The sequence below is a fragment of the Branchiostoma floridae genome, chromosome 11, assembly GCF_000003815.2.
Source record: "Branchiostoma floridae strain S238N-H82 chromosome 11, Bfl_VNyyK, whole genome shotgun sequence".
Classification (NCBI taxonomy): Eukaryota; Metazoa; Chordata; class Leptocardii; order Amphioxiformes; family Branchiostomatidae; genus Branchiostoma; species Branchiostoma floridae.
The window spans coordinates 5,515,534-5,539,588 of record NC_049989.1 but is presented as its reverse complement, the minus strand read 5'-3'; the positions used below and the strand labels follow the sequence as shown (position 1 = coordinate 5,539,588).

The following is a 24,055-nucleotide window of genomic DNA, read 5'->3' as shown; positions in this document are numbered from 1 at the left end:
GTAAACAGAGCCCTGCTGGCTTAGAGTGCCAGCTTTCACGTTATGTTTGCGCAAATCTCCCTGAGAAAGTGGATTACTTTTCAATGGGGCGAAATGGCGCAGCTTTTGTAGTAGCTGCTTGGAGGCTGTACTTGGGGTTTGCAGAATTCAAAATCTGAGAGCAAACCAAATATTTTGTCAAAGTTTAGATATGCAATACCTCAAATGTCTGCTTGAACGAATGTAAGCTGAAAAAAGGTTTATATTAAAATGAAAGAAGTTCCCTGAAACCAAAGCTTCTTCGTTTTAAAAATATTCTTTCATGTGCTTTGAAGACTACATTCACACTCCAAGTATTGTGCAGTGTTGAATTTAATGGTGTAAAAGCTCTCGGACAGATGTCCCTTGTTTTTTTCGTAAGGGACACCGCGATTGTTTGGAAAAATAATCCATTTCCGAAGTATCACCAGTGTTATGTATGGTACAGTCTAGTTGTCTTTGAACCGTAGTCCTTTATTCCAGTGTGTTATGCAATACTTCCATCTAGCGTGCTGATCCACCTTACCAAGGCTAATGGTGTGATTTTCATATCTGACTTAAGTCCCGGATCTGAGTATTTGAAATTGAGAAGGTTACTTTGTGCGTACTTGACAGCACCTGCTTTCAAAGACCAATCGCTGCTTGTGTACCAAACCCATCTGTACGTGTAGCCCTGCTTTATAAAATGCTCTCTCTACATAACAAATCATCTCATTGTTGCATGACTTTGTGAGTTCCCTGCTGTTTGGAGGGGTAATAAGGCCAATGTGTCTGTATTTGGCTATAATCATACATCTGTTGTCAGCTTTGTGATTGTTATTTCTTTCTCACAGGAGCAGCAGAAAACTGAGTCTCAAAACAAAACTGACATCTCTGCTTCCAAAGTGGAAGGATCAGATGTTCTGCTGAATGACAGCCAGCCACAGTCACTATTGAAATCAGGTACCACAGAAATTACCTGTACTGATATGTGTTTGGAGTTTATAAAAATCATTTTGCATGTAGACTGCTATAATGCATGGTTGTCTTGCACAGACGTTTACTTTCCTTTTTGTTCAAGAATTTTGTTCTCCAGATTTACTTTATTTTTTAGTAAAAATTCAACTTCAACAGGGGTGATGCAAATTTTCTGTGTTATACCCAACAAAAATCAATTTTCAATATCTTTTGTCATATCTCACTCAGCCAGCCTTCATAGACAACTGAAAAAGTGTTTGCTCAGCATATACATGTGACCACTTAGACATTATATCATCAGTGGCTTATGACTGAAAATAAGATGAAAGTTAAATGCTAGACTGTAAAATACTTTCTAAAAATCAGCATCACCCTAGTTTCACGTTTAACTGCACCTGCAATGTTTTTATTTTGATGTTTATTTGTCTTTATTTGTTTGATGTGTTTTGTTGTATTGTGTTGTGCTGTAATGCATGATGATGTTGCATGCTGCGTGTCCACCCTAGGCTTGTCCCACCCCCCTCGTGAACCCAGCACTGCCATTGTGGAACCACAACTGTTACAGCAAAATGGCAAAGATGTAAGTTGTCTAACAACCGTTGGAGAATTCTATCATTGATGTTTATCACTAATCACTTTTAGTGACACATGTTTGGAAGAAAGAACAATATAACTGTACAGTCTCTAAATTCAAAGGAGTATCAGTTTCTTGGGGATCAGGATGATTTGAACCTTTTGAACTCAGCCCAGCACCCTGGTCATCTTGACCAGGGTTAGGGTTGCAATTAGGGTTAGAGTAAGAGTGTTAAGCTGAGTTGACCAGGGCGTTGAGCTGAGTTGGTCTGAGAGATTAAGGACACGAGTCAGTAAAAGTCAGAAGGGTTCAACATCCATTTTCTTGAACATTACAATGGATACGATAGAGAGCCCCATTCTCATGTTACTCCTATCAGAGGAAACCAGGACACAGGTAAAAATCCTAGGGTTTATTACATGTGGCTTACCCTTCAAGGTGTTTACCAGAAAGCACACCTTCAAAAGCTTTAATGCTGTATTGACTTACTGTACATTTGTGTGTGTAACAAACTCACATAAAGCCTCAAACCCCTTCCTAAATGTCACAGTTAACAGCAGAAAGTACTGTCTCTTTATTACATTATGTAATCGAATACAAATTGACACCTGTACACTAATGGATGCTTGGCTAGCCTTTGAACTATAAGAACAGGAATAATATGACATTACCCGTATTCTTTTTCAATTACTGTACATTTATACAATAAGCCATCTAAATGTTACTGCTGCCGGAAAAATGACGTTAATACTTAGTGATGTTTGATTTACCCTTTGATCTATAAATTGAGGGAAAGCATTTGATAGCATTTAAGTATCAGTTACTGTACGTTTATGTAATAAGCTAATACTAAAAGAGCTCAGATCCGTACTCTTAATGCCATTCTTACTTGGACAGGTCCAAAGATTTGAAACACATTAGGATTTTTCGAGTTCAAAGAATATTTCAGTCCACTTTTAAGCAGTTGGTGTTTCTTGAAAGCAGTTTAGGTATATACTTTTCAAAGACCTTTGAAGACAACTTCAAGTTTTTACAGAAGGACTTCCCAAAGAAAGATGAACAGGATACAGTGTACATGTAGGTGGGTGGACTTAAATCCACCTCCACTCTATGTCTAAATCATCACTGATAGCATTTGACTTACGAAATTTGAAAGTGTTACAGAAAGATAAAAATGGAAGTCAAAGGAGATGTTCAAAAGAAAGGAGGAAATCCCCAAATGTATCATTTGTAGCCCTTTTTACGCTGCAGACTACATAGAGTGGACCAACTGTACATGTTACAGCCTAGATGTTTGTTCCATTGCTGTGAATTGTTGTGACTAGGTTGATGCTGAAGTGAGCACCATGTGGAGACAGAAGGACCCTACAGACTGGGGCGAAGGTGACGTCTGTGGATGGCTGCAGTCTACTGGGCTGGACAAGTTCATTCACGTCTTCAGGGGTGAGCAACTGTCCCTTTTATTTACTCTATATATGAAGCCAAAAGAATGTATATTAACCAACTTTGGTTACAGATAAGATTACCAAAAAAAATAGAAACAAACATCCTATTGGGCTTCTTGTTAAATGCCAATAAGCGTGTTGACAGACTGTACAATAACAAGTGGTGCACAACATGGAAAGCATGGCATTTATTATAGCTGCTCAAAACCACACCCTTAGAATGGAGAAAGTACGCTCACCGAGTTGACCAATGCAACAGTGTTGCAGGAGGTCTAAGGTAAGGTAAGCACAGGGCTATAATTCTTAACTGTCAAAGGTAGATATATGAATTATCCATAAGGTAATAAATGCTTAAAAGGTAATAAAGATGGCTATACATCTAATCTCCCTAGCCTCCTACCTAGCCCCATCACCAAAACACTACCGTAACCTTACTGTAAGGTTGATGTTATTTGATTTTCAAGTTCCTGGGTAACATATTAATAAATGTTCACCTTTTTATGGTATGAGTTGCCAACAGTTGCAACAGAGCAAGAGGTCTGTTAAACAACAGATCGATTTCATGTATCCCAGTAGCAATTTCGGGAAATAAAGGTAGTTAAATTTTCATATCTTGATAAATGATACAGGAAGAATTGGCCATAAAACAGACAGTACACTTAACTAAGAAATAAATCAATATACAAAATGATTCAGTAGTGATAAATCTTTCAGCAACACCAGCATGACTGTAGCAGCTGTTCTCTTATCAGTTAGAAATTTGTAGATGGGTCTTAATGCTTGTATCTATGGGAAAATTCAAGGGACCGCCGAAAAGCAGTCGTAGTGGACAGTGGATTGTTATGCAGAGGTGGTCGGTAGACCAGGTTTGACTGTACTTCTCTACTAAGGTTAAGAACTGTTCCTTGACACCCTTTTCTTGCAGTGGACGCCTTCACATGTCTATTGGATGTCCAATACTATTATCATCCGCAACAATTATTGTACTGTCAACAAGCGTGAAGTTCGTAAAATCGTCACCAAGTTGCATAAGAAAGATGTAAACAACATGTGTGTCCATTGTTTCCTGTAGAAAACTTAATCAGAGGGTTAAAATTTCCTAACTTTTTCTGTGCCTACTGTGATCATTGAAGCTAAGAAATGAGTGTCCTAACAGATTAGGTTAAACATCTCCAAAGTGAATGGGTTTTATTGTAGTGCTCATAAATGATTAAAAGTCATCAATAATTTTATGTATCTCAGAATTTTATTACCTAAAGACTGGGTAATGGGCAGTTACATACAATTCACCAAAAAGTAGTCAGAAATATTTGAACCAACACGTATGGACATGCAGGAGTCACAAGGTAAAACCGTTGTTTTGCCCTCCAAATATTTTTAATGTCATCAGCAGTGTATGTTTACATGCATCATACTTATTATGATAAGTGATCTGCGTTGGCACATTAAATGTACATTTACTATTGGTATCAAGGTTAATTTCCAACAGAGAATTGTATCCTTGAAGGATTACTGTGAACATTGACAGGTGATAGTATGCATATGTATGAATTGTTGTTTTGTTTACAGCCAAACACATCACAGGACAGCAGCTTCTTCAGCTGGACCCACAACTACTTGGTAAGGCAACATCTAATTCTATAAAAGGTTAAGGTATACTTAGTCCCATTGTTTTCTTGAGACCATAGGGTCAGTGGATTATTATCCACAGTGACTGTACATTGTGTCTTAAGGGTATGGTATTGGAAAGAGGAGTCCAAACTTCTCCTTCTATACCACCTTTTACCTCCCCTTTTTACAGCTGGGTGGAGTGACGAAAGTTTTGTAAAGGGCACAATGTCAAGCAAGAATGCCAGGAATCAAACCCTTAACCCCATTCAACCTCATTTCCACTTACCCTGGCCTCTTGATCATTTGATGCCAGTTGAAAGGTGCTTGTTATCTCTAAAGCCTTCAAGACAAATTTGAAATTTCAGAATGTCAGAATTATATTGGTTGCATTTCATGATTTAAACCTCCAAGTGATTTTCTCCCCATGATAATTGGACAATATTAAATAATGCGTCACTGGCTTTGCAGTGTACAACTTGACTTTCAGTGCCTACAAATCAAAACAACATCTATTAGTATGTATTCCACTCATCCTTTTTATCTGAATGTATTATTTCCTTTTGTACCTCCCCCTGCAGACTCCATGACAATCCATGACCCTGAGGACCGTGAGCGGATCCTGTCCCACGTGTACGACCTGCTCCACCCAGAGGCAGCTGATGTCGACCCAAGTGCAATAGGTGATCATCATATGTAGTCTGTTTGTTTCACATATTGGTAGTCTGTTCAGATGTATCACACCAGTTTTGTACTGTTAGGTCTAGGCCACACTAATTTTATTTGTTGTTTCTCGAAAAAAAATTAAAAAAAAAAAACTTTTCAAAAAGTCTGGGGTGAGAGAGATCGGGCAGGAAAATCCAAGCTTTCAACATTTAGGGGGTCCCTGGTAGCAAAGTCCAAAGTTTGAAGAAAAATGTACCGTCCAGCTACTGGAATTTGAGGTCCTTAGTTAATTTGAAAAAGGAGAGGCAGTGAAATTTTGTCAACACAATTGCAAGGTGTGGCCATCAATTTGAAAAGTTTTGTTTTTTTTAAATCGGAAAAATAGGGTTGGGAAATCCGAGAAACAACAAATAAAGTTCGTGTAGCCCTAGGGGAAAAAATGTTGTGTTTCTGTTTCCCTACCTACCCTAGAAAAACCTGCCAACCCTAGACTAGACTTTGCCTCAAATAACTATCCTGGAAAACTGGCACCTTTTTTTCTTCAACTATTTCTTATTCTTCTCATATCACATAATTCATGTGAAAATTATTACATAAATGCATGTGCTGTTTAGCTAATGCTCTACTAAAGTAAATGTTTCATGCAAAATTTCAATTATTGATGCATTAACAATTTTAGACCACCTTGACAACACCTATGATCGAGACAAGCTAGCAGCTGCTATGCAGGCTCTGAGGAGAACATCCAGTAATGCCTATGGGATAGAGCTGCCCCCCCACCCCACACGAGCTAGTAATAACAGTCCTGGTACACCCAACAAGATGAAGAAAGGGTGGGTATACTGATGTATCTTACCACTCTTGAATCAAGAATGACTAAGTATGTGAATAAGAAATGACTAAGTAAAAAACTATAACATGTACTCAGACACATACATCATCATTCGATATCAATTATTGGGAGCAAGTCAGTAGAACTAACCTTTGTTCCTAAAATTTTCTTCCTGGTAGAAAATGTCCTTTTATGTAGATTAATTGAAAAATGTTCCATCCTGGCTATCTTTAGCACCTTTTCTGTCCATTATAGGAGATCATCTTCTGTCATGTTTCTGTGTAAAAAATGTACTAGGTTAATATTAATGTTTCATTGAAACTACCCTGCTTCTGTTCCATGAGGGTACATTTGCATGTATTTCTTGTCCAACAGTTGTATAATGTCATACCCAAATATAGAAACAGGAAGTTGCTACTTGATCAGTTGCTCGCTACAGATGTAAAGTGTCGGTGTGGGTGTGAAACATGAATTGGTCACAGTTTGATTATTGTCCCTCTACAAGCTACCAGGCCTTCTACATGTACTATCTAGTAGTAAACCAGTTACTTCGTAAGTAGTTTGGGAAATATGATTCAATCTGTCTGAATTAATTACCTGATTAAGCAGTTATTTGATTTTACTTGCTTACATTCTAGAAGTTTGAAGTTGTCATAAAGTTTGAGTAAGTTCTATTGAAATGCCCCCCATGAAGTTCTGCGAGTGGTTCGTTCCAAGTTTGTTGGTAACAGGTGGTTGGCTTTCTCCTGGAATGCATCAAGAAAGTCACACCAACGGTTATTCATGACAAAATCGGAGTTCTATAGTGTGGTAGCAAACCTCAGGCAAGAGTTAAGGATTTTTAGACTATCGGTAATTAAAGAACAAGCCAGGTGTTGGACATCGTAAAAAAATTCCAGGTGTATTTTTCATACCAGAATGCTGGCAATGTGAGTATAGTTGTACAAAGTTCCTTTTTTATGCTTTTGATCCTGCTGTTGTTCACTTTTTTTCATTTTGTAACCCCATTTTTGTGATTGACTTCTGGACGTCCCTAAGATTTATCGCTCTACTAGTGTGTGAGCATCTAATATACAATGTCATGCACATGACTGTCTCATTTTGTCAAGAGTTCAGGAAGAAGCTATAACTACATGCATGTTTTCATATGACGCATTATCTGTTTGGGTGTTAATTTTCATGATTTGTGTAATATTAGGCTCTCCAGACTGAAGGAAGCAGTGTCTCCCAAGTCCCTGTTCAGCAAGAGAGATGGCAGACCAGACGGCAACTCTGTGCAGGTCTGGAACGACGTCTTGGAGCCTGGTAAGACATTATATGATACAAGTCCTAAAATCTATCCTCAAACAATTATGTGATGTGACATGATCAGTAGAAATGTTTCATGTACATGCTATAGAAAATACTGTAAATGTATTTAAGTTCGCGGGGATTTAATTTTGCGGTAGCGAGAAAAAGAACTTTTCGCTGTGGTTTTAAGTTCACGGTAACACCATGCACTGTAGTCTCTTACTGTCATGGAAAAATGCTCATGGTGGTTTTAAGTTTGTGGTGAAGTGGCCACTGCGAACATTAAACCACTGCGAAAGTTTCTGCATTTACAGTAGTTGATGTGACATGATCAATAGAAATATGTACATGCTATAGAAAATAGTAGCCTGTAACTACTATCCAGTCAGAGTTTGTCTGCCCTTTGTTTCCAGGCACCTTCTACTGCAGTACGTACCAGGTGCTGGAGGGCACCACAGCAGCTGAGCTGGTACAGCAGTGTATGGAGTCCCTGGACCTGGCAGAGGACCCCAGACTCTACTGTATCATGCAGGTGGCCATGCAGTCTGGGACAGAAGGTGACAGAATCAACACCTACCTTTCTCTTTTTATCAAAGAGCCACACCTCGAGCACGTTAAAGAACCTACCACTTGTCGAAAAGAGTAGGGGTCCTTCCTGGTGTGAGTGGTTCAAACCTTACAGTCTAGTCTCGGGGTTGACATCTTGAGATGGTGAAAATGTGGTAAAACTAAATAGATAAAAAGATGAATGAATGAATAAGAAATAGATGAGGCGATCAGGAAAAATTAGTTGTTTTTTTTGTTAAGATGCACTCTTCCTTTCTTAAAGGGAAAGATAACAAAATTCAAATCACAAAGTCTGTTTTCCTGATAGAATTTCTTTTCCGATGGGTAATGTGATTTACTCATAAGGATGCAAATAGAATTTGGAACTCAATTGACATGGTCAAGCATTCACTATTACAAATAAGATAATGCAAATTTTTGCTTTCTTGATAACTGTTGGTTTGAACTACCGTGTGCAGGTCGTGAGCGCAGGCTAGTCAGGACAGAGTGGCCAATAGCAGTGCAGAGGGCTTGGCCCAGCTTCACCAGTCACCGCTTCGAGCTACGGAGATGGGACTCTGGACAATCCATCAAGGTAAGGCATCGTAGCCTGCATCAACTCTTAAGCAGAATGTATCATTTAAGGTTGCGTTTGCAGATGTAGGGAATTGATATCCCTTCTATTGTTTTCAAACTGTTGTGTGAGAAAAGATATTGTTTGCAACAGACAAAATTTTGATGCAACATTGACTAAACATCCAATAGATGTCATGTTGTAAGTACAAACAACAGCTCCTCAACTTGATAACACATTGCAACTTAGGTACCAGGCTGGTCATTGGTTAAATAGTATCCAGTTGTTGTTGACAGTTGACTTTGCCACTGATTATTCACCAGCTATTTTGATTGCCTGGGGCTTTCACATGCACATTATGTTCTGTTGTTGTGCCTCCCTACATCTATATGTGACATTATATGATTACTTTCATTTATTCATTAATCTTTTAGGGTAGTCCCTACAGTTTTGAAAAACTGATTTTCAAGGGAGCCCAAATCAATCAACATAAACATAACAATAATCGTAAACATAATATATTATAAAACGTAACTAATCAAACATACATGACTGTGTTTAACTCAACATAAGTTAAGCAATAACAATTCAAAGTCATTAATTACAGAAACTCGTCACAACAATAATCCTATAAAAAGAACAGAACAGAAAATACAAAAAACTTCGAAATCAAGCTAATTTTTAAACAAATTCAAAATTACTAAAAAATTACTAAACTACCTTTATTAAGTTATCACGTACATCACATCTTGTAACCCAGCATCCTTATTCCTTATTTGGCAGGTTATCTGCAGAATTACTGGCCACAAGTCTCGTGGGAAGAGCTTCAAGGTATCCCAGAATTCCGCATACCTGGATGTGATGCGGCTCACGTTACGGAAGTTTGGGCTGAAGAACGTGGACCTGGACTTGTTCTGTATGATGGAAATAGACAAAGAAGGAGGTAACAAATCATAATCAGCTTCAAATCAGTTTATTTGTAAAACATTTACTCATCCGCCATAAATCTATCAGAAATGGATTCTTGTAACATTAATTCTAACTTTCCCATGTTCACAGATTAACAGAAAGCCACTTTCCTCTAAAAATCACAAAACCCACAAATCATGGAAAAAGATGCCAAACTCATTTTGTCTGAATATAGCAAACATTGAGATTTGAGTAATTTCTGGTTATAATAATGGTTATCACTGTCCATTGTCACGTCTATGTCTCCTGTGTATCTTTCATGTACTTGCCATTAGCTTTTGAACATGAACTTGCACATAAACCTTCTATTATTGAAAAGGAGTCAGATTTGTAGGTTGCTTCCCCCTCTGATGTTGTTTCTGCATCAGGGATCCGTGAGTTGGAGGAGAGTGACTGTCTGGGACAGATCAGCTGCACCTGTTTTGTTGTGTGTGACAAGGAGAGCAGGGAGGAGCAGATGGATGGGCCCATAGCTAGGTGGGCCTCTACTGCTTGTATGGGTGTCTATGAACTTGTCCCAATAAAGATATATTTTGGTCATAAAAATTATTAGCACCACGGATATCCATGTAGCTGTTAATATGGCCACAGGGGAGGGGCAGCAACACCATTGTTGAATAGAAATGCTCCACCCTGTTTCTGTGATGGCAGATCTCTGGTAGCCAAACACACTCCTAGGCTGGCTTCACTCCTCTGCCAGCTTTTGATACTATCTTATGCTACCATAGGATCTGCTTGGAGATATAACTACCACTGTCACTTTCTTCAGGATCTATAATGACCAGTCAGTTCCAACCATCTGTTTTTAATCTTTATGTGATAACTGTTATGTAGATATATGATGTTATTTGGATGGATGTTTATTGATATAAAATAACTCATCTCAGACTCATGAGTGTGTGAAATTTCCTTATATTTTCAGTGTCATCAGAAGGAACTCTTCTCTACTCTCTCAGACATCAACGTATTCCAACACATCAGCAGTGAGTCAGATATATTATTCTATTAGAATTCAAACCATAAAGGACATGTGTATAGCAGTAACCCCCAGCAATCCCTGATATATATCAGCTTAATCAAAATACCGATGAACACAAAAATGCTCTCTGTCACTTCTCATACTGTATGTAACATACATGTACCTCAAATCCCAGGGGAAAATCATTCGATTGTTTCATTTTTGGTTGAGTGAGTAAGACTGGATTGTTAAGCTGATGTTGACTTTCCCTGTGTCTGTGTGTGTGATCCAGGGAAGCATCACATCCTCAGGGTCGGACTCCAAGGCAGTGGACATGGAGAAACTCAACAAGGTGGAGGCAGAGGTAGGCTTTTAGACAAGTTTTCTAGTTTTGACAAAAATTTAAATGACATACACACTACTAAAGTTCAATTAGCTGGAGAAGTATTTTCCAGGGTCGTTGCCCCAAAAAGAGGCTAGCCTGGCACCCTGGTATTATACTATAATAGTATAGGTAGACCATCTTTAGTGGTAGTTTTGCCCCTCTAACTTGAAATACTGCAGAATTTGTCCCATGTCATATGTGGAAAATATTGGTTGACCTTGCTCAAAGCATAGTAGAAAAAAATCTCATGGTTACACCACTTGTTGATTCACCCACAGATGGCCAGTATAGAGCAGGCTCTGACCACGCCCCCGGGGTCAGAGGTCGATAAGCAGGCTGTGACCCTAGCTGACCTTCAAAGACAGGTAGCTGAACTTAAGGAGCAGCTTGAGAAGAAGGAAGTCACCATCACCACCTTACAAAATACCAGTGAACAACTTCAGGAGAGAGACAGACAGGTCAGAGGTTGTCAAGCTTGTTTTTGGTACTGTGTTGTTGATCTGGAATACGTACAGCCAAGCCTGCCCAACTAGTTGTTGATTGGGTATCAGATACTACTCTTAAACATGCTCAAGTCATTGGCATTTGCTTCTTTACTTTGCTGGACATAGTTGAGGTCTTTAAATGCCCAGTGTTGTGTCATTGCAGTGTGCCAGTCTACAAAAGACCCTGTCAGAACTACAGGATGGCTACAGACAACAGGAGGCCAACTTAGTGCAGAAGTTAGAAGCAGACAGACACAGAAGACACAGCACTACAGAGGCAAAGATACAAGGTATACTGGAAGAACATTGTGTATCTACTATTGTAACTTACTTTGTCTTATCTACATTAAACTTTACATTCTTGGGGAGATAACATGTAGAAATGAGCAGTCACCTGGTTTGTCTCCCCCTCTATTGTGACTTTGATGGTAAATTTTAATGAGCTAATAAACTGAACTGAAAACTGAATTCCAGGTACATGTATCATTCATAGGCCATACTTTGAAGACAAATCATAGTTCTCAATTGTGATGTTCCAGTTATGAATTGTTAGTACATTTAATATTATCATTAACATATAGTAGACCTTCAACATAAAAAGTCGTGTGCTGGTCAGGCAAACAGGTTGCTGAACCCACCAGTAAATGCCTGTCTGCCTGCTCATCAGTCGAATTGACAGGAGAATGAAAAAAAAATAGTAGTTTATATTGTCAACTGGTATTGATGCAAGGGAAATGAAAAATCAACCAAACATTGTAAACATATGCAAATGTGCCAGGATGATCTTAGGATAAACTGAAATGGTAGGTCATCTCCCTGTCTGCCCAGGTAACTATGCTGAAGTGCTGGAGTCACTACAGGCTCAGCTGGACCAGATCAGCCAGGAGATCAGCACCAAGGAGAGTGCCATCCAGCAACTACAGCAGGAACAGGCCAGGCTGGAGCCTAGCAGTAACACGTAAGATTGATATCCCACTGTTTGAAAGTAAAGCAAGGCACAGAATGTGTGTTGTTCAGAGATGGAGGCTTAGACTAGTTAAGATCAATGAGTCTACAACCCAACAACCACAACACGAAAATAGCGGTAAAAGGTAAGATCTATATTTCATTGTTCAAAACTTAAGCAAGGCACAGACTGTGTGGTTTACTGATAGAATGACTAGGCTAGTCAAGATCAGCACCAAGGACAGCATAACCCAACAACCACAACAGGAACCTAGCAGTATCAGGAAAGATCTATATTTCATTGTTCAAAACTAAGGCAAGGTGTAGACTGTGTGGTTCATAGACATGGTGGAAACACTTTTTCAAGAAATCAGCACCAAGGACAGGTCTGTTTAACAGCTACAGCAGGTATGGGCCAGGCTTGAGCCTAGCAGTAACAGGTAATTTTAATGTTTTGTTTGTTTGAAATTAAGAAGACAAGGTACATACCAGAGGCACATGTTCAAAATGTTCAGCTCCAAGGATGGCTTCATCCAGCAGTTACAACATTGGCAAAGCCTAGCAGTGACAGTTATATCTACATTTATATGCAAAGAAAAGGCAAGGAAAAGCAAGGCCCCGGCAGAGAATGGCACACAGACAGGGACACAAACACTGTAAACCAGCTTAACCAAGAGTTCAGCACCAAGGATAGCTCCATACAACAGTTACTGCAGAAATGATAAGAAATCACTGGCTTTTTTTATATAATTCTAAGTAGATGTTACAGTACGTAGGAACAAGGTAGTTGTAAATGGTATATCTTGACAGTGTCAGTGTCTGTTAATCTGTTTTACCATCTGTGGAATAGGCTAATAACATATTACTCAGGTACCTGTAGACATATGTTTAAGAACAAGGAATGATTTTCACAGTTATGTTGTTGTTCCCACAGCACCATAGATGCGAGTATCCAGCATGCAGAGCTGGAGTACAAACTTGCCATGGAGGAGACGACTCTGCTGAGTTTGCAGCAGAGACAGGCAGACCTACTGGAGGAGGTGGAGGAGGCAAAACTGGAATTACAGAAAAATGTAGGTTCTTGGAGGGATAGACCAGCCCTGTATGTTGTAGCCCCACCCACGGAGATGGACAGGGCTATGGGAATTGTATTCTCTTCATCTAGAAATTTGTTACTTTTGATGCACAGAGGAAATAAAGAGTTTTTCAAAGCTTGTATGTGTACTTGTCTACACTGGCTTCCAGGTACACTTTACTGTGGTTTCATTACAATATATTTACAATTATTTAAAGGATAACTCTTTTAGCAAAACATCTCTATTGCTGCAGTCTCTCTCTACTGCTGCAGTCACTCTATATACTACATATCTCTTACCTTTTTTGTTTCCATGTGACTTTTTCTCATCTTCAGCAAAAGTCAGAAGAAAAAGTGTCCCTGTATCCTCTGGTCTCCCCTGACATAACCACGGCCATCCTGACCCTGACCCTGACCCCTGGTCCAGGTGGTTATGGCTTCACAGCTTCTCCAGACAAGAACAAGATGCTGAAAGTCCTGTCCGTAGGGAAAGATTGTGGGTTAATGGAAGGAGACAGGTTAGTTGACTTTCTTACATATACTTCGTCAAGTTCTTCCTCTTGGTTAGCATGGTAACCAAATACAAATTTAGTGTGAACAAATTTTGATTGCCTCCTTTATTTCTTTCTCAGTAGTTCTGTCCAATACCTTAGCTTCTTTTAGTGATCTAGGCCTAGTGATTGTATGTTTGGATGAGTGTACATTCAATCACTTAGTTTTAGTATGTTAGAATTTAGATTACTTAGTTCATTTATAACTTAGTATTTGATTTTGTTCGCTTGCAATTAGCTCGACAGGCCTAAATTTCCAATAAAATCATTGTTATATGCTTGAATGATAGTGAATGATGGGCCATGCCATTTCAATGGAAGAAGCATTTGCGTATGTAGTATATAGTAGAGTTGACTCATCCCTCAGCTAACCAACATCTATCGCACCCAGTCATCCCTCAGTGAGACATCTGGAGCCACATAGTTCAAGTTTCTGAACCTTTATTCAGCCTGTCGGCCATTGATTCTTGAGAAAGATGAATAAAGTCGAAACCGGTATAATACCGTCATCTCTGAGGTGTCATTTTGAAGCCTTTGTGTATGTGTTGTGTTTGTGCAGGTTGCTTGAGATCAATGGTGAAGACATCAGGAGCGTGGATCAGTCCATGCTGGGGTCTCTGCTGGGTACCAAACAACCTGCGGAGGTCGTCGTACTCAGGAAAGTACCACAGGACAACAAACAGGAGGAGCTGGACAGGGTAAGGGACAGGAAACCTTGAGATGTGCCATTGATGGCCAACTGGAATCATTGGCTAACACTGTTTAAACTAATTTGCATGCTTACTAACTTTTATGAGTTACAGTAACAGTTGTATTAGCAGTTTTGAGGACAATGAACAGTGTATCATGGCTTAACATCCCGTCCTGACGACTGTAAACTAGATGAACCAAGAGTTCAGCACCAAGGCTAGCTCCATACAACAGTTACTGCAGAAATAGGCAGTAATTAACAAAGAACTGTCAAGCTAATGATGTATTCATTAATCAGGTAGCCATAGCCACAATTCAAATATAGTCTTTTAGGGCAGCAGCAGGATATGAACCACAGAACCACTCATGCTATTTGACTCATACTTTTGTGCAACGTACACAAACACATTCAAGAAGAAAGGTCTGATGAATTTTTTTTTCTTATTGGTTCAGGTTGAGGGGGAGCTGTCTCGCCTGAAGGATGATATCACCATGGTGATGGCAGAATTACAGGAGCAACAGGAGGAGAACTCCAGGATGAGACAGGAAGTAGAAAGGTAGGTCTCACTACAAAGTTTCAACCACAGTTGCAGGGGTGTAAGATTTTGTCAATATTATCTCTTGTCTGGCTAAGTCAAGCTTCTAAGCAGCTCTTCCGCTGGTCGGTGGAGAAGACCAAATCATCCCTGACAGCTTGAATGATACAGACTAATATTATTATCAGATTGTCTTGTTTCTCTTTTGCCATGCAAATAAAATCTGTAAGTATTGCCTTTTCTCATTTGCAGAATAAGTGGTCAATTGTTTTGCGGATTATTGTTAATTATTGGCAACATCTCCGCTAATCATATAAAGCTGATTTGTTTAACTATTAGACCTCTTCATCCTGAGTATAACATCTGTACTGGCTGTTACAGGTTGAAGGACAGAGAGCAAGAGGTTTTGTTGGAAAAGCAGACCTCAGAGGAAACAGCTGAAACTCTGAGAAAAAAGGTACGTCATTCACAGACTGAAGTGAAGGCAACTATGTTTACCTTCACGGACAGGAAACATATTGTTTCTGCTCTGTTTCTTCTTCTTCTTCTTCAAACAAATGAGGTCAATGACCTCGACCAGACAGCCAACACAATGGTTACTGGTAAAGCAGCAGACACCTTGTGGTGTTCAATTATATAATGTCACAACTGGCTTGACAGAGCTGAAGAGACTAGTAACCATAGATATAAGGTGTTTATGTAAGACTGAACAGAGCAGAAGTTTGTTAGGCTAGACCATGTGAAGGTTAACATTATGCATTTGCTTTCTTTGTAGTTGAAATTTCATCAACAGAGTAGAGTAGAGGGTAAATAGCATCTTGAAAGTGTATTATCCAACAACTTTTGGTTGTAATCAGGACAACAAGTTTGTTAAGAATCAAGCACACATGTGTTTCATAACTAATAAGTCAATCGTGTTTTGCTAAGTGTTTCAATAACAGCTTTTAAAAAATGTCTCCAGTAACAAATTGATATGTAGGTTTTGCAGCAATATATACTGTATATAGATATTGTACTTTTAGATCTCAAACTGTAGACTACAACTCTTCCATAATTCAAAAAATTCTCTTATTTCATTATGTATATGTACTGTAATTCACTTTGTCTTCTCGGTACCAAACTTTCACGGTCTAAGAAAATTAAACTCTGAACTAAATGTTCACGATGGCAGCATATGCGCTTAAAAAAAGGCTGTGAATTATTTGTTATCTGTAATGATAAGTTCACGTTATAGTCGTCATAGTGAAAACCGTGAACATAAAAGTACAGCGAAAAAATCAGGAATTACAGTATTGTGTCTTTGTACGGTGTGTATATTTCATAATTATTTGTTTTCCTATCTATATGATGCAAGCTTGTAACAAAAGATATTTCTAAGAGGCTGGGTTCCTCCAATAGATATGTTTCTTCACACAATGTTTGATGATATTTTATCTTCACCAACATTTGTAGCTGGAGGTGTCTGAGAGGACGTGGAAGGACCTACGTGACAAGATCGAGGAGTTACAGCACAAGGAGATCCCCCTCCCCACACCTGCCCCCACCCCTGTCACTAATGGACTGGACCACATGCATGATCAGGTGGGCTTTTGTTTGTATGCCTTACTCTTGTCATAGGGAAATTTTGTAGGTAGATGTGATGGCATTTTGATACCCTGTACTTTTGACAACTTGCAGTTTGTTGTTATATATATATATATATGTATAGAAAGTAACATATATTCCACTACAATGTAGATATATGGCTTATAGTGTTATTTGTTTAAGAAACTAAAATTTGGTACAAGAAATGGGCAGCATTATCTTGTAGATTTCAGTTTTTAAATTGAAACACTCATTATTCTAGACTGGGGTATTGTAGAAATACATTTATTGTTGTTTATTGCCTTGTGATTGTAAACTTTGATGCTCTTATAGTTGTAGCTTTCCCATGTGTTTGTTAAAACTTATTGTTGTTTATTGCCTTTTGTTGAGCAGCTTTCCCCTGTGATTGTAAACTTTGTTGTTCTGACAGTTACAGGAAGTGAAGAGGCTGAAGAGAGAGCTGGCCCAGCAGGAGAACCATGTCACTAAGCTGGAGGGGGAGCTCAGGGCAAGGGTCAGTCTTCTGTCTGTTTCTGTAGCAGATTCTGTGTACATCTACAATTCTGATGATAAATTTCACTCTTCGATGTAAAAATGAAGTGAAAATATTCAAAACTTTGGTTCTGGGGTGATATTATTGGATCTTGTAGTTTTGAAATGATAATACATTCATTGTTCTTTTTTGGATGTAGAATTTAGAGCTGTGAAGTTGTTTAGGTACAACTGTATGTGTAGGCATTTCTACCAAGTTACCAGTTATGCTCTAATTTTAACACAGATAAAAAGATGGACAGTCCTAAACCTTTTCTCTACACACAGCAATCAACCTACCTACATGCATTATGTATTCTGGATATTAAATTTAAAAGAATCAAGAACAACATTTATCTTATTGTATCCTTGGCCCCCAACAGGAAGCAACAATGTTGGCCCTGCAGAAGGAGAGAGATGATGCTCTAGAGGAGATACAGATGCTGGAGGAGGAAGATGAAGAGGAAAGAAGGCCAGGTCTTAGGAGAAAAACAAAGAAAGGTTCATATATGCCAAAATGCAGTTACTCAAGCAAAAGCAAATGATTTTTTTGGAAATGGTCACTGGCAGATGTTTCAGATATCTTTCATCAGTGACACATCTAACTGTTTCAAAAATCATATCCAGTTGCTTGAGTTACTGCTTTTTGGAGTATCTTACTTGATGTCTAACCTTCATAAACGTATTGGTCTCACAGAAGATGTTGAGTTTCAATCAGTTGAAAAAAGAATTATAGATAGGGGCTTATTCTGTTAGTAATCAGTTGGCATGTGATTTCAGTCTTGAAACATCAGACAAGGTTGTTTTTTTTCTAATGACAGTTTTACTTCTTTTACAGGCCACAGAAGAAAAGGGGATGAGCCACCAATTTGGGAGACTCTAAAAGATTCTAACAAGGTACAGTGAGTGTACATCTGTTAACACAAACTTTGAAATAGAAAGTTTAAAAAGGTCAGCAGCATGACCTATACAAGCAGGGAATTAGGCATATTGAGAAAAACGGGGAAAGAAGCACCTGTTGATAAAGTCACAAATTTACAAAACATAGAAGAACCACTTTTAGTTGAAATGACATATTTTACAGGAAAAATATTTTGTTCTCATCTTTTTACAATATTACACTCTTGTCATTTTATTCTTTCTTGTCTAACACACTTTAGAAGTTAACCTGTCAGTACATCTCCTAAATTTGTTGTCCAGGACACCATCCTGGCCGCCCTGAAGGAGAATGTCCGCGAGAGTTCGGAGCAGAAGGCTTATCTGGACCAGCTGCTGAATGTGGTGATAGAACAGGCTCCACAGCTGCTGCAGTACATGGGGGATGACATGGAGGCAGGGTCAGTAGTTATCTGTCGGTTCTGGTGTGTTATGCCGAAGGGTGGTTATACCGGCTATCATCATAGATACAGATACAGATACAGAACTCAGGTTGTAACAGCACAGGCAGGACTATTCAACCAGCCTGTGGCTATGTAATGTCCCTGCTAACAAGAACAATACAAATGGAACAATCAATAACTATATTCTTTGTACACTAGGACAATTAATTACATATAACATTATGTGTATCTACTGTAGTTTCAGTGCTAGGCCAGAAATAAAACTAATTTTGAATTTGAATCTTTTTTACTGTGCTTGTTCCATTTCAACACTCCTTCGGAGTCCTTCCCAAGGAACAACTTATCTCTACAAGGTTTTGTGATTTGTAGATAAGTGATTTCAATATTTTTTTCAAACCTTTTTTTCCAATCTTATTTCATGCGAGACACTTTCTTTTATGAATGTAGAAATTCATCATAACTTTTCTGTTCCTTCTGCAGGGACTTCTCAGGAAATGAAGAGTTCTGTTGACAACAGTCAAGGGAAATGCAGAACTCTGTTGTGAGAGACAGCAACTTAAAAATTAAAGGTTTTCACCCAACAGATGCTTTTGGAACAGGCTGAATATGTAGTCTGTTAGAACTAAGACATCAAATTATGTAATTAACATTTCTAGAAAGCCACATAATGCTTGAGCCTAAGTAACAATCATATTTAGCTCATCAAGTCATCATACCAAGCCACAGTATGTTTATTAATATTTTTAATTTAGAAATACACAATTTGTGAAATACCCCTGGCAGGGTCCAGGGGCCTTCCACACATTTCTTGGCACAATGTTTGACTCAAATGAGAAGGTTCACATCATTGTTAGACTTAATGCCAGGTCCATTTTAAGATCTGTGATTTTAAACAGTGCCATGGAATGAAATACTACAGAACGTAACTCTGTTGATCTGTTGAGTACTTCTTTTTTATTTTAATGTCAAGCTTTTTTTCAAACATGTCTTCCCCTCATTTTATAAGGACAAGCTCGTCAGAATCCCAGTCTCGCTTGTCACATTGTTATTGAATATTGAAGATTTCATCCATGGTAGAAAAAAATAGATAATAGACTATATTGGCAGACAGATCTATAGTGAATTACTTTAGAGTATATACAGTTTTTTTTATATCGTTCCGTCAGTAATGGAAGGAGCATTGCATGACAAGTGAAACCATGACACTCTGGTGGCCAGTAGTAACATGTATAGCATATCTATTGAAGATAATAGAGATTAATCTCTTTTCTCCCAAAAGCCTGCCAAGGAACCATTTCTATTGGCAGTGTTTGTTTACCTAATGATTCAAAGTGCCTTGCTACTTGTTCTTCACCTTATGGGTAGCTTTTTATACATGTACATGTAGGCTATCACCAATGAGCCTGTTCTTTCAAATTTTACAAACATTACAGTCAAATTTAATCTTTATCTAATTTAAGTGTTAAACAAAATAGTAACAAAATTCTGCAGCAATATATATATAGATATTGTACATTTAGATCTCAAACTGTAGACTACAACTCTTCCATAATTCAAAAATATTCTCTTATTTCATTATGTATATGTACTGTGTCTTTGTACGGTGTGTATATTTCATAATTATTTGTTTTCCTATCTATATGATGTAAGCTTGTAACAAAAGACATTTCTAAGAGGCTGGGTTCCTCCAATATTCACACAATGTTATCATGATACAAATTAAGTATTGTACTAAGTCTTGTATATGTTAACGAACAGAAAATACAAATGTTTACATCTATCATATCCTTCCTTAGCTATAATTGGGGTAGATTTTGTATTGCAAATACACATAAAGTGATGTCTTGCCTTTTACAATTGTTGTAAGTCATATCATCATACAAATGCAATGTTTTCTGTAGATTTTCTAAACATTGTCATTTCATGCATCATAAAATTGTAATTATGTTTAACGTTATATCTAACTTGCCTCCCTTCCATGTATGGAATGCTTGGTACAGTTTAAATAGTACCCCTTGGTGCGCTACAGTTCAAAGTGCACCATCATGTGACATGAATTTCTGTAATGAAATTAAATGAGATACAGTTAATTCATTACATTTACTTCTCTGTTGTATTATGATGAACATATTTTGATTACCTCACAATAAATCCAGTCTCCTGTCAATGGCTTGGCTCTCTGCTCTCTGTATCACAGTGCAGAGCTTGTATGAAAATGTTGAAACTGATATTATATAGTTTATGGCACAGAACCTGAATTCAAATGATGTTAGACTATGAAAAGAATTTCCACTTTCTTGATTGGTTACTTAAAAAAAGACATTTACTTGTAAGCTATCCACTCAGAAGGAGAACATTAAGAATGGTTTTCTAGCTGTTCATCGCCCTTTCTTGCCTGAATAAGGGAGCTTAGAACGAACAGCATCCCATGTCAGCTGGACCATCTCTTGCTGTCAGTGCAGAACTGGGTACAGCAACTACTGCTGTTCCTGTAAATGTGATATGAGAAAAAAGCATACACTAAAAGACTTGGATTCAATTGGATTCTTACATTTTAGCCTCAAAAGTCTACAACCGAGATTCAACAATAAAAGTTACCAACATTAACTTGAAAGTTCATCTGTGTTGGGAGAGGTCATTCTTGAACTAGATTTAGTTTAACTGCAATATCCAACACAAAAATTGGACTCAAACAAATCATCGACTTTGAAGAGTGGGAGGCAAGGTAACTTTTAGAGGCAGGTCAATTTGCTGACCTTATATCGGGAGATGTGTAGGTTTCGCGGTTGCATTGTCAGTCTCGCCTCCAGATTCCTGTTGTTAGGGAATCTTGTGAAGTCACCAAATAGAGTTCATGATCCCGTCCAGATCTCGGGTGCACATGATACATGCGGCTAGAGGGCCTGATGCCCACTCCGCCGGCAGACACAAAGGAGGGGGCACGTCTGGATAAAGACAGCGAAAAAGAAGACTTTATAATCTGTAAAGATATCGGTAAGTCAATATCACGGCAGGCTCTCTGGAAATTGTAAATCTGTGATGATTCCAATTTAACACAGACTTCATTTAACCGAAGAGGTTAAACCTCCTTGATTTAACACTGACTTCATTGTGTGCATGGATGATATCGCATCGGCAACTCGATTTTCGTCAGTTTTCAACAAGACCAAATTGAATGAGGTTATACCAATTAATGTTACATCTCCTTCTTAGACTGGACAACATAACGAAGTTACCGTCTAAAAAAGAGATATTAGCTTGTTGTTAGCTTGTTACACCGTCTTATGAAACTACCTACGAGACTACCTAATCTCCAAACAGATGTTAGGGTGGAAATCCGGTTATGTTTTCCGGGTGGTGACCAGGCTTCTCTGACAGTCTATTGCCCCATATAAGCAGATGAACAGCTGTTAAGTTAAGGAAAAATAATGATGTCTAGATGTATCCTTATCACGTGGAAGAAGTACTAGTAACGTGCATGTAGGTGGAAACTCGACGTACTCTCGCGTTGCGCCTAGAAGCTGATCGATTTTTCATTAACTCGTGTTTTAAAAGTCTTTGAGGTAATTCTAAATGTATGTTAACATGTCTGGACCTGCTTGAGAAAGTATAACAAAGTCAAATAAGCCTCAAACATTCAAACCCCTTTGCGAGCCTTCCGCGATTTCCCCATTCCCGAAAAGACCGAAATTCGGCAATTTGATGGTCGTCTTTGCCACTTTTCTGGTCGCGGTCGGAAGCGGTACTGCAGTTTGGGCTCTAATAGGGTATATGATCATGACTTTTAAAACGCGATAATATACATAAATCGGCCTTTAAACTGGCGAAAACGTGTCATATAGGTGTATACATCTTTACATACATCTAGAATACCTTTAAAGCACTATTTGATATTGAAAGGATACATTTTTAGGAGCCATGCGAGGAGCCCTTGTAACACTTTGTCCGCCCGTCGAAGCGCCACCTACATTTATATGTGCATCATATTTTGTAGGATATTAAAGTTAAGTATATATGTGGACGTCATCCGTTTTTTTCCTTTACAACCTTTACCTTTACTCAGCAACTTTTTTCTGCTTATATGAGGCAAGTGGCTGCCGGAGAAGCCCGGCCTTCACTCAGGAAACATAAAATGTTTCATCCCAACATCTGCTTAGGGACCGTATTCGATTTCTAAAACGTACACATTAATTTGGTGGTGTCCAGAGGATATCATCTACAAAACTGATTCCTTGTTGCCTTATCAAATGAAGAAAGCAGTCCAATCTCTACTGTATATTCAGATATGCTGCTTTTGATATTTGCAAACTGACTTTTGATATTTGTAAACTGACTTCTCAAACCTTGCAGGTAGACTGACCAATGTTATGTCTTAAACTTGAAGACAAGTGCTTACAGTTGTGATCCATCCAAGGACAGAGCAGCAGGTGGTCATTCCTCTCAGACGTCTCAGCGTCCTGGTGACGTCAGTCTGTCCAGGTGGACGTAGCGTCATCACCAAAGGATCGACGTCACAATGACGTCCTGACGGGCGTATGACGTACCACGTCCGGTCAAATATAACCACGTCATCATCCTCCAAGTCTCTCAGGTCTAACTTTGACACATGTGGTTTCTCTCTCCTGAGAAATATATATCTTAATCCATCGTTGTTTTTTTTTTTTTTACTTTAAAAACTTTTTTGTGCTTTTCAGTTCTACAACTACTTAACGTCATAAACACATAATCTTGGATTTCAACGTTCTATAGTTGTAGCTTTAACTGAACGTTTGCTACAGTCTAAGAGTTACATGACTGCTATACATGTATCCAGGATATTTTCTTTTCTGTGTACACAAAGGCATGCATGCCATATGTACATTAAGGGAATGTTTACTTCGAACTTAGGTGTAACATCTTACGACGTTTTCTGGATGGTTCTCCATGTATACTAGGAATGTTTGTCTGTACAACCTGTCGTTCCAGTACTGTGGTGTCATTATAAGCAATTTACAAGAAAATAACAAAGGGGGACGTACTTCCTTTTCCCAGTCTCCAGATCATTTGGCAGTTCCTTCGTCTCGAGTCGGCTGTAGAAGTGGAAAAACTTCGCCAACCCGTCCTGGAAAGGCTTGGTGAAGGCTTCAGTTCCCGGCATTTTGGACGGGTTGTCAGTGAGAAGGAATGAGTTGTGACGAGTTGGTGCTTCTCACGTTAAGTTTGGACATGTTCGTGTGCTGTAAACCACGATGGTGCGTCTATCATACCCTCCCATACTCACCCAGAACAACCAAGCATTGGCCAGAAAAACAGATATGGTGATCCCTTAATTAAAAATTAATGTAACTATCGCACTCTCTTGCAACAGGTACAGCCTATGCTCTATAAAATGAGCACTACCTCTAAGTGTTCAGCGGCCATGTTGCTTTTGTGGTATGTTGTTTGTGGAAGTTCCAGTCTATAAGACGCCCTCAAGGCATAGAGTGTGCGATGGAGGGTGATGATGGCAGGGTGAGA

General features: G+C 38.6%; 2 protein-coding genes across 5 annotated transcripts in view; one reads left to right on the top strand and one right to left on the bottom strand.

Annotated features, from left to right (window-relative positions):
• LOC118426462 overlaps positions 1–20,726 on the top strand; it is a 25,826-nt gene extending 5,100 nt beyond the window's left edge. The window contains exons 5-31 of one of the 3 annotated variants that reach the window (XM_035835881.1): positions 852–960; positions 1,482–1,555; positions 2,875–2,992; positions 4,564–4,614; positions 5,184–5,285; positions 5,948–6,101; positions 7,299–7,405; positions 7,804–7,947; positions 8,416–8,531; positions 9,294–9,453; positions 9,848–9,956; positions 10,402–10,462; positions 10,730–10,801; positions 11,101–11,280; positions 11,471–11,597; positions 12,136–12,265; positions 13,187–13,325; positions 13,664–13,845; positions 14,438–14,576; positions 15,022–15,125; positions 15,486–15,561; positions 16,557–16,685; positions 17,125–17,202; positions 17,603–17,720; positions 18,058–18,116; positions 18,420–18,556; positions 19,040–20,726. In XM_035835881.1, coding sequence (XP_035691774.1) covers positions 852–960; positions 1,482–1,555; positions 2,875–2,992; positions 4,564–4,614; positions 5,184–5,285; positions 5,948–6,101; positions 7,299–7,405; positions 7,804–7,947; positions 8,416–8,531; positions 9,294–9,453; positions 9,848–9,956; positions 10,402–10,462; positions 10,730–10,801; positions 11,101–11,280; positions 11,471–11,597; positions 12,136–12,265; positions 13,187–13,325; positions 13,664–13,845; positions 14,438–14,576; positions 15,022–15,125; positions 15,486–15,561; positions 16,557–16,685; positions 17,125–17,202; positions 17,603–17,720; positions 18,058–18,116; positions 18,420–18,556; positions 19,040–19,070 — 3,006 coding nt within the window. In that variant the 3' untranslated portion in view covers positions 19,071–20,726. Of the gene's footprint in view, positions 1–851; positions 961–1,481; positions 1,556–2,874; positions 2,993–4,563; positions 4,615–5,183; positions 5,286–5,947; positions 6,102–7,298; positions 7,406–7,803; positions 7,948–8,415; positions 8,532–9,293; positions 9,454–9,847; positions 9,957–10,401; positions 10,463–10,729; positions 10,802–11,100; positions 11,281–11,470; positions 11,598–12,135; positions 12,266–13,186; positions 13,326–13,663; positions 13,846–14,437; positions 14,577–15,021; positions 15,126–15,485; positions 15,562–16,554; positions 16,686–17,118; positions 17,203–17,602; positions 17,721–18,057; positions 18,117–18,419; positions 18,557–19,039 lie in introns of those variants that run through there. The other 2 variants (XM_035835880.1, XR_004832396.1) reach the window with 2 other exon arrangements.
• LOC118426488 lies at positions 19,504–24,055 on the bottom strand. 2 transcript variants are annotated; one of them, XR_004832397.1, is made up of 4 exons: positions 23,578–24,044; positions 22,956–23,181; positions 21,316–21,504; positions 19,504–21,048 (listed from the first exon to the last, which is right to left on the bottom strand). XR_004832397.1 is itself a non-coding variant. In XM_035835926.1 (3 exons), exons 1-3 carry the CDS (start codon positions 23,694–23,696, stop codon positions 21,901–21,903), a joined length of 411 nt encoding a protein of 136 aa, XP_035691819.1. In that variant the 5' UTR covers positions 23,697–24,055; the 3' UTR covers positions 21,565–21,900. The 2 variants fall into 2 exon arrangements, 1 of the variants encoding a protein (XP_035691819.1); XM_035835926.1 differs by lacking the exons at positions 19,504–21,048; positions 21,316–21,504 and adding an exon at positions 21,565–21,966 and having other exon boundaries at positions 23,578–24,055.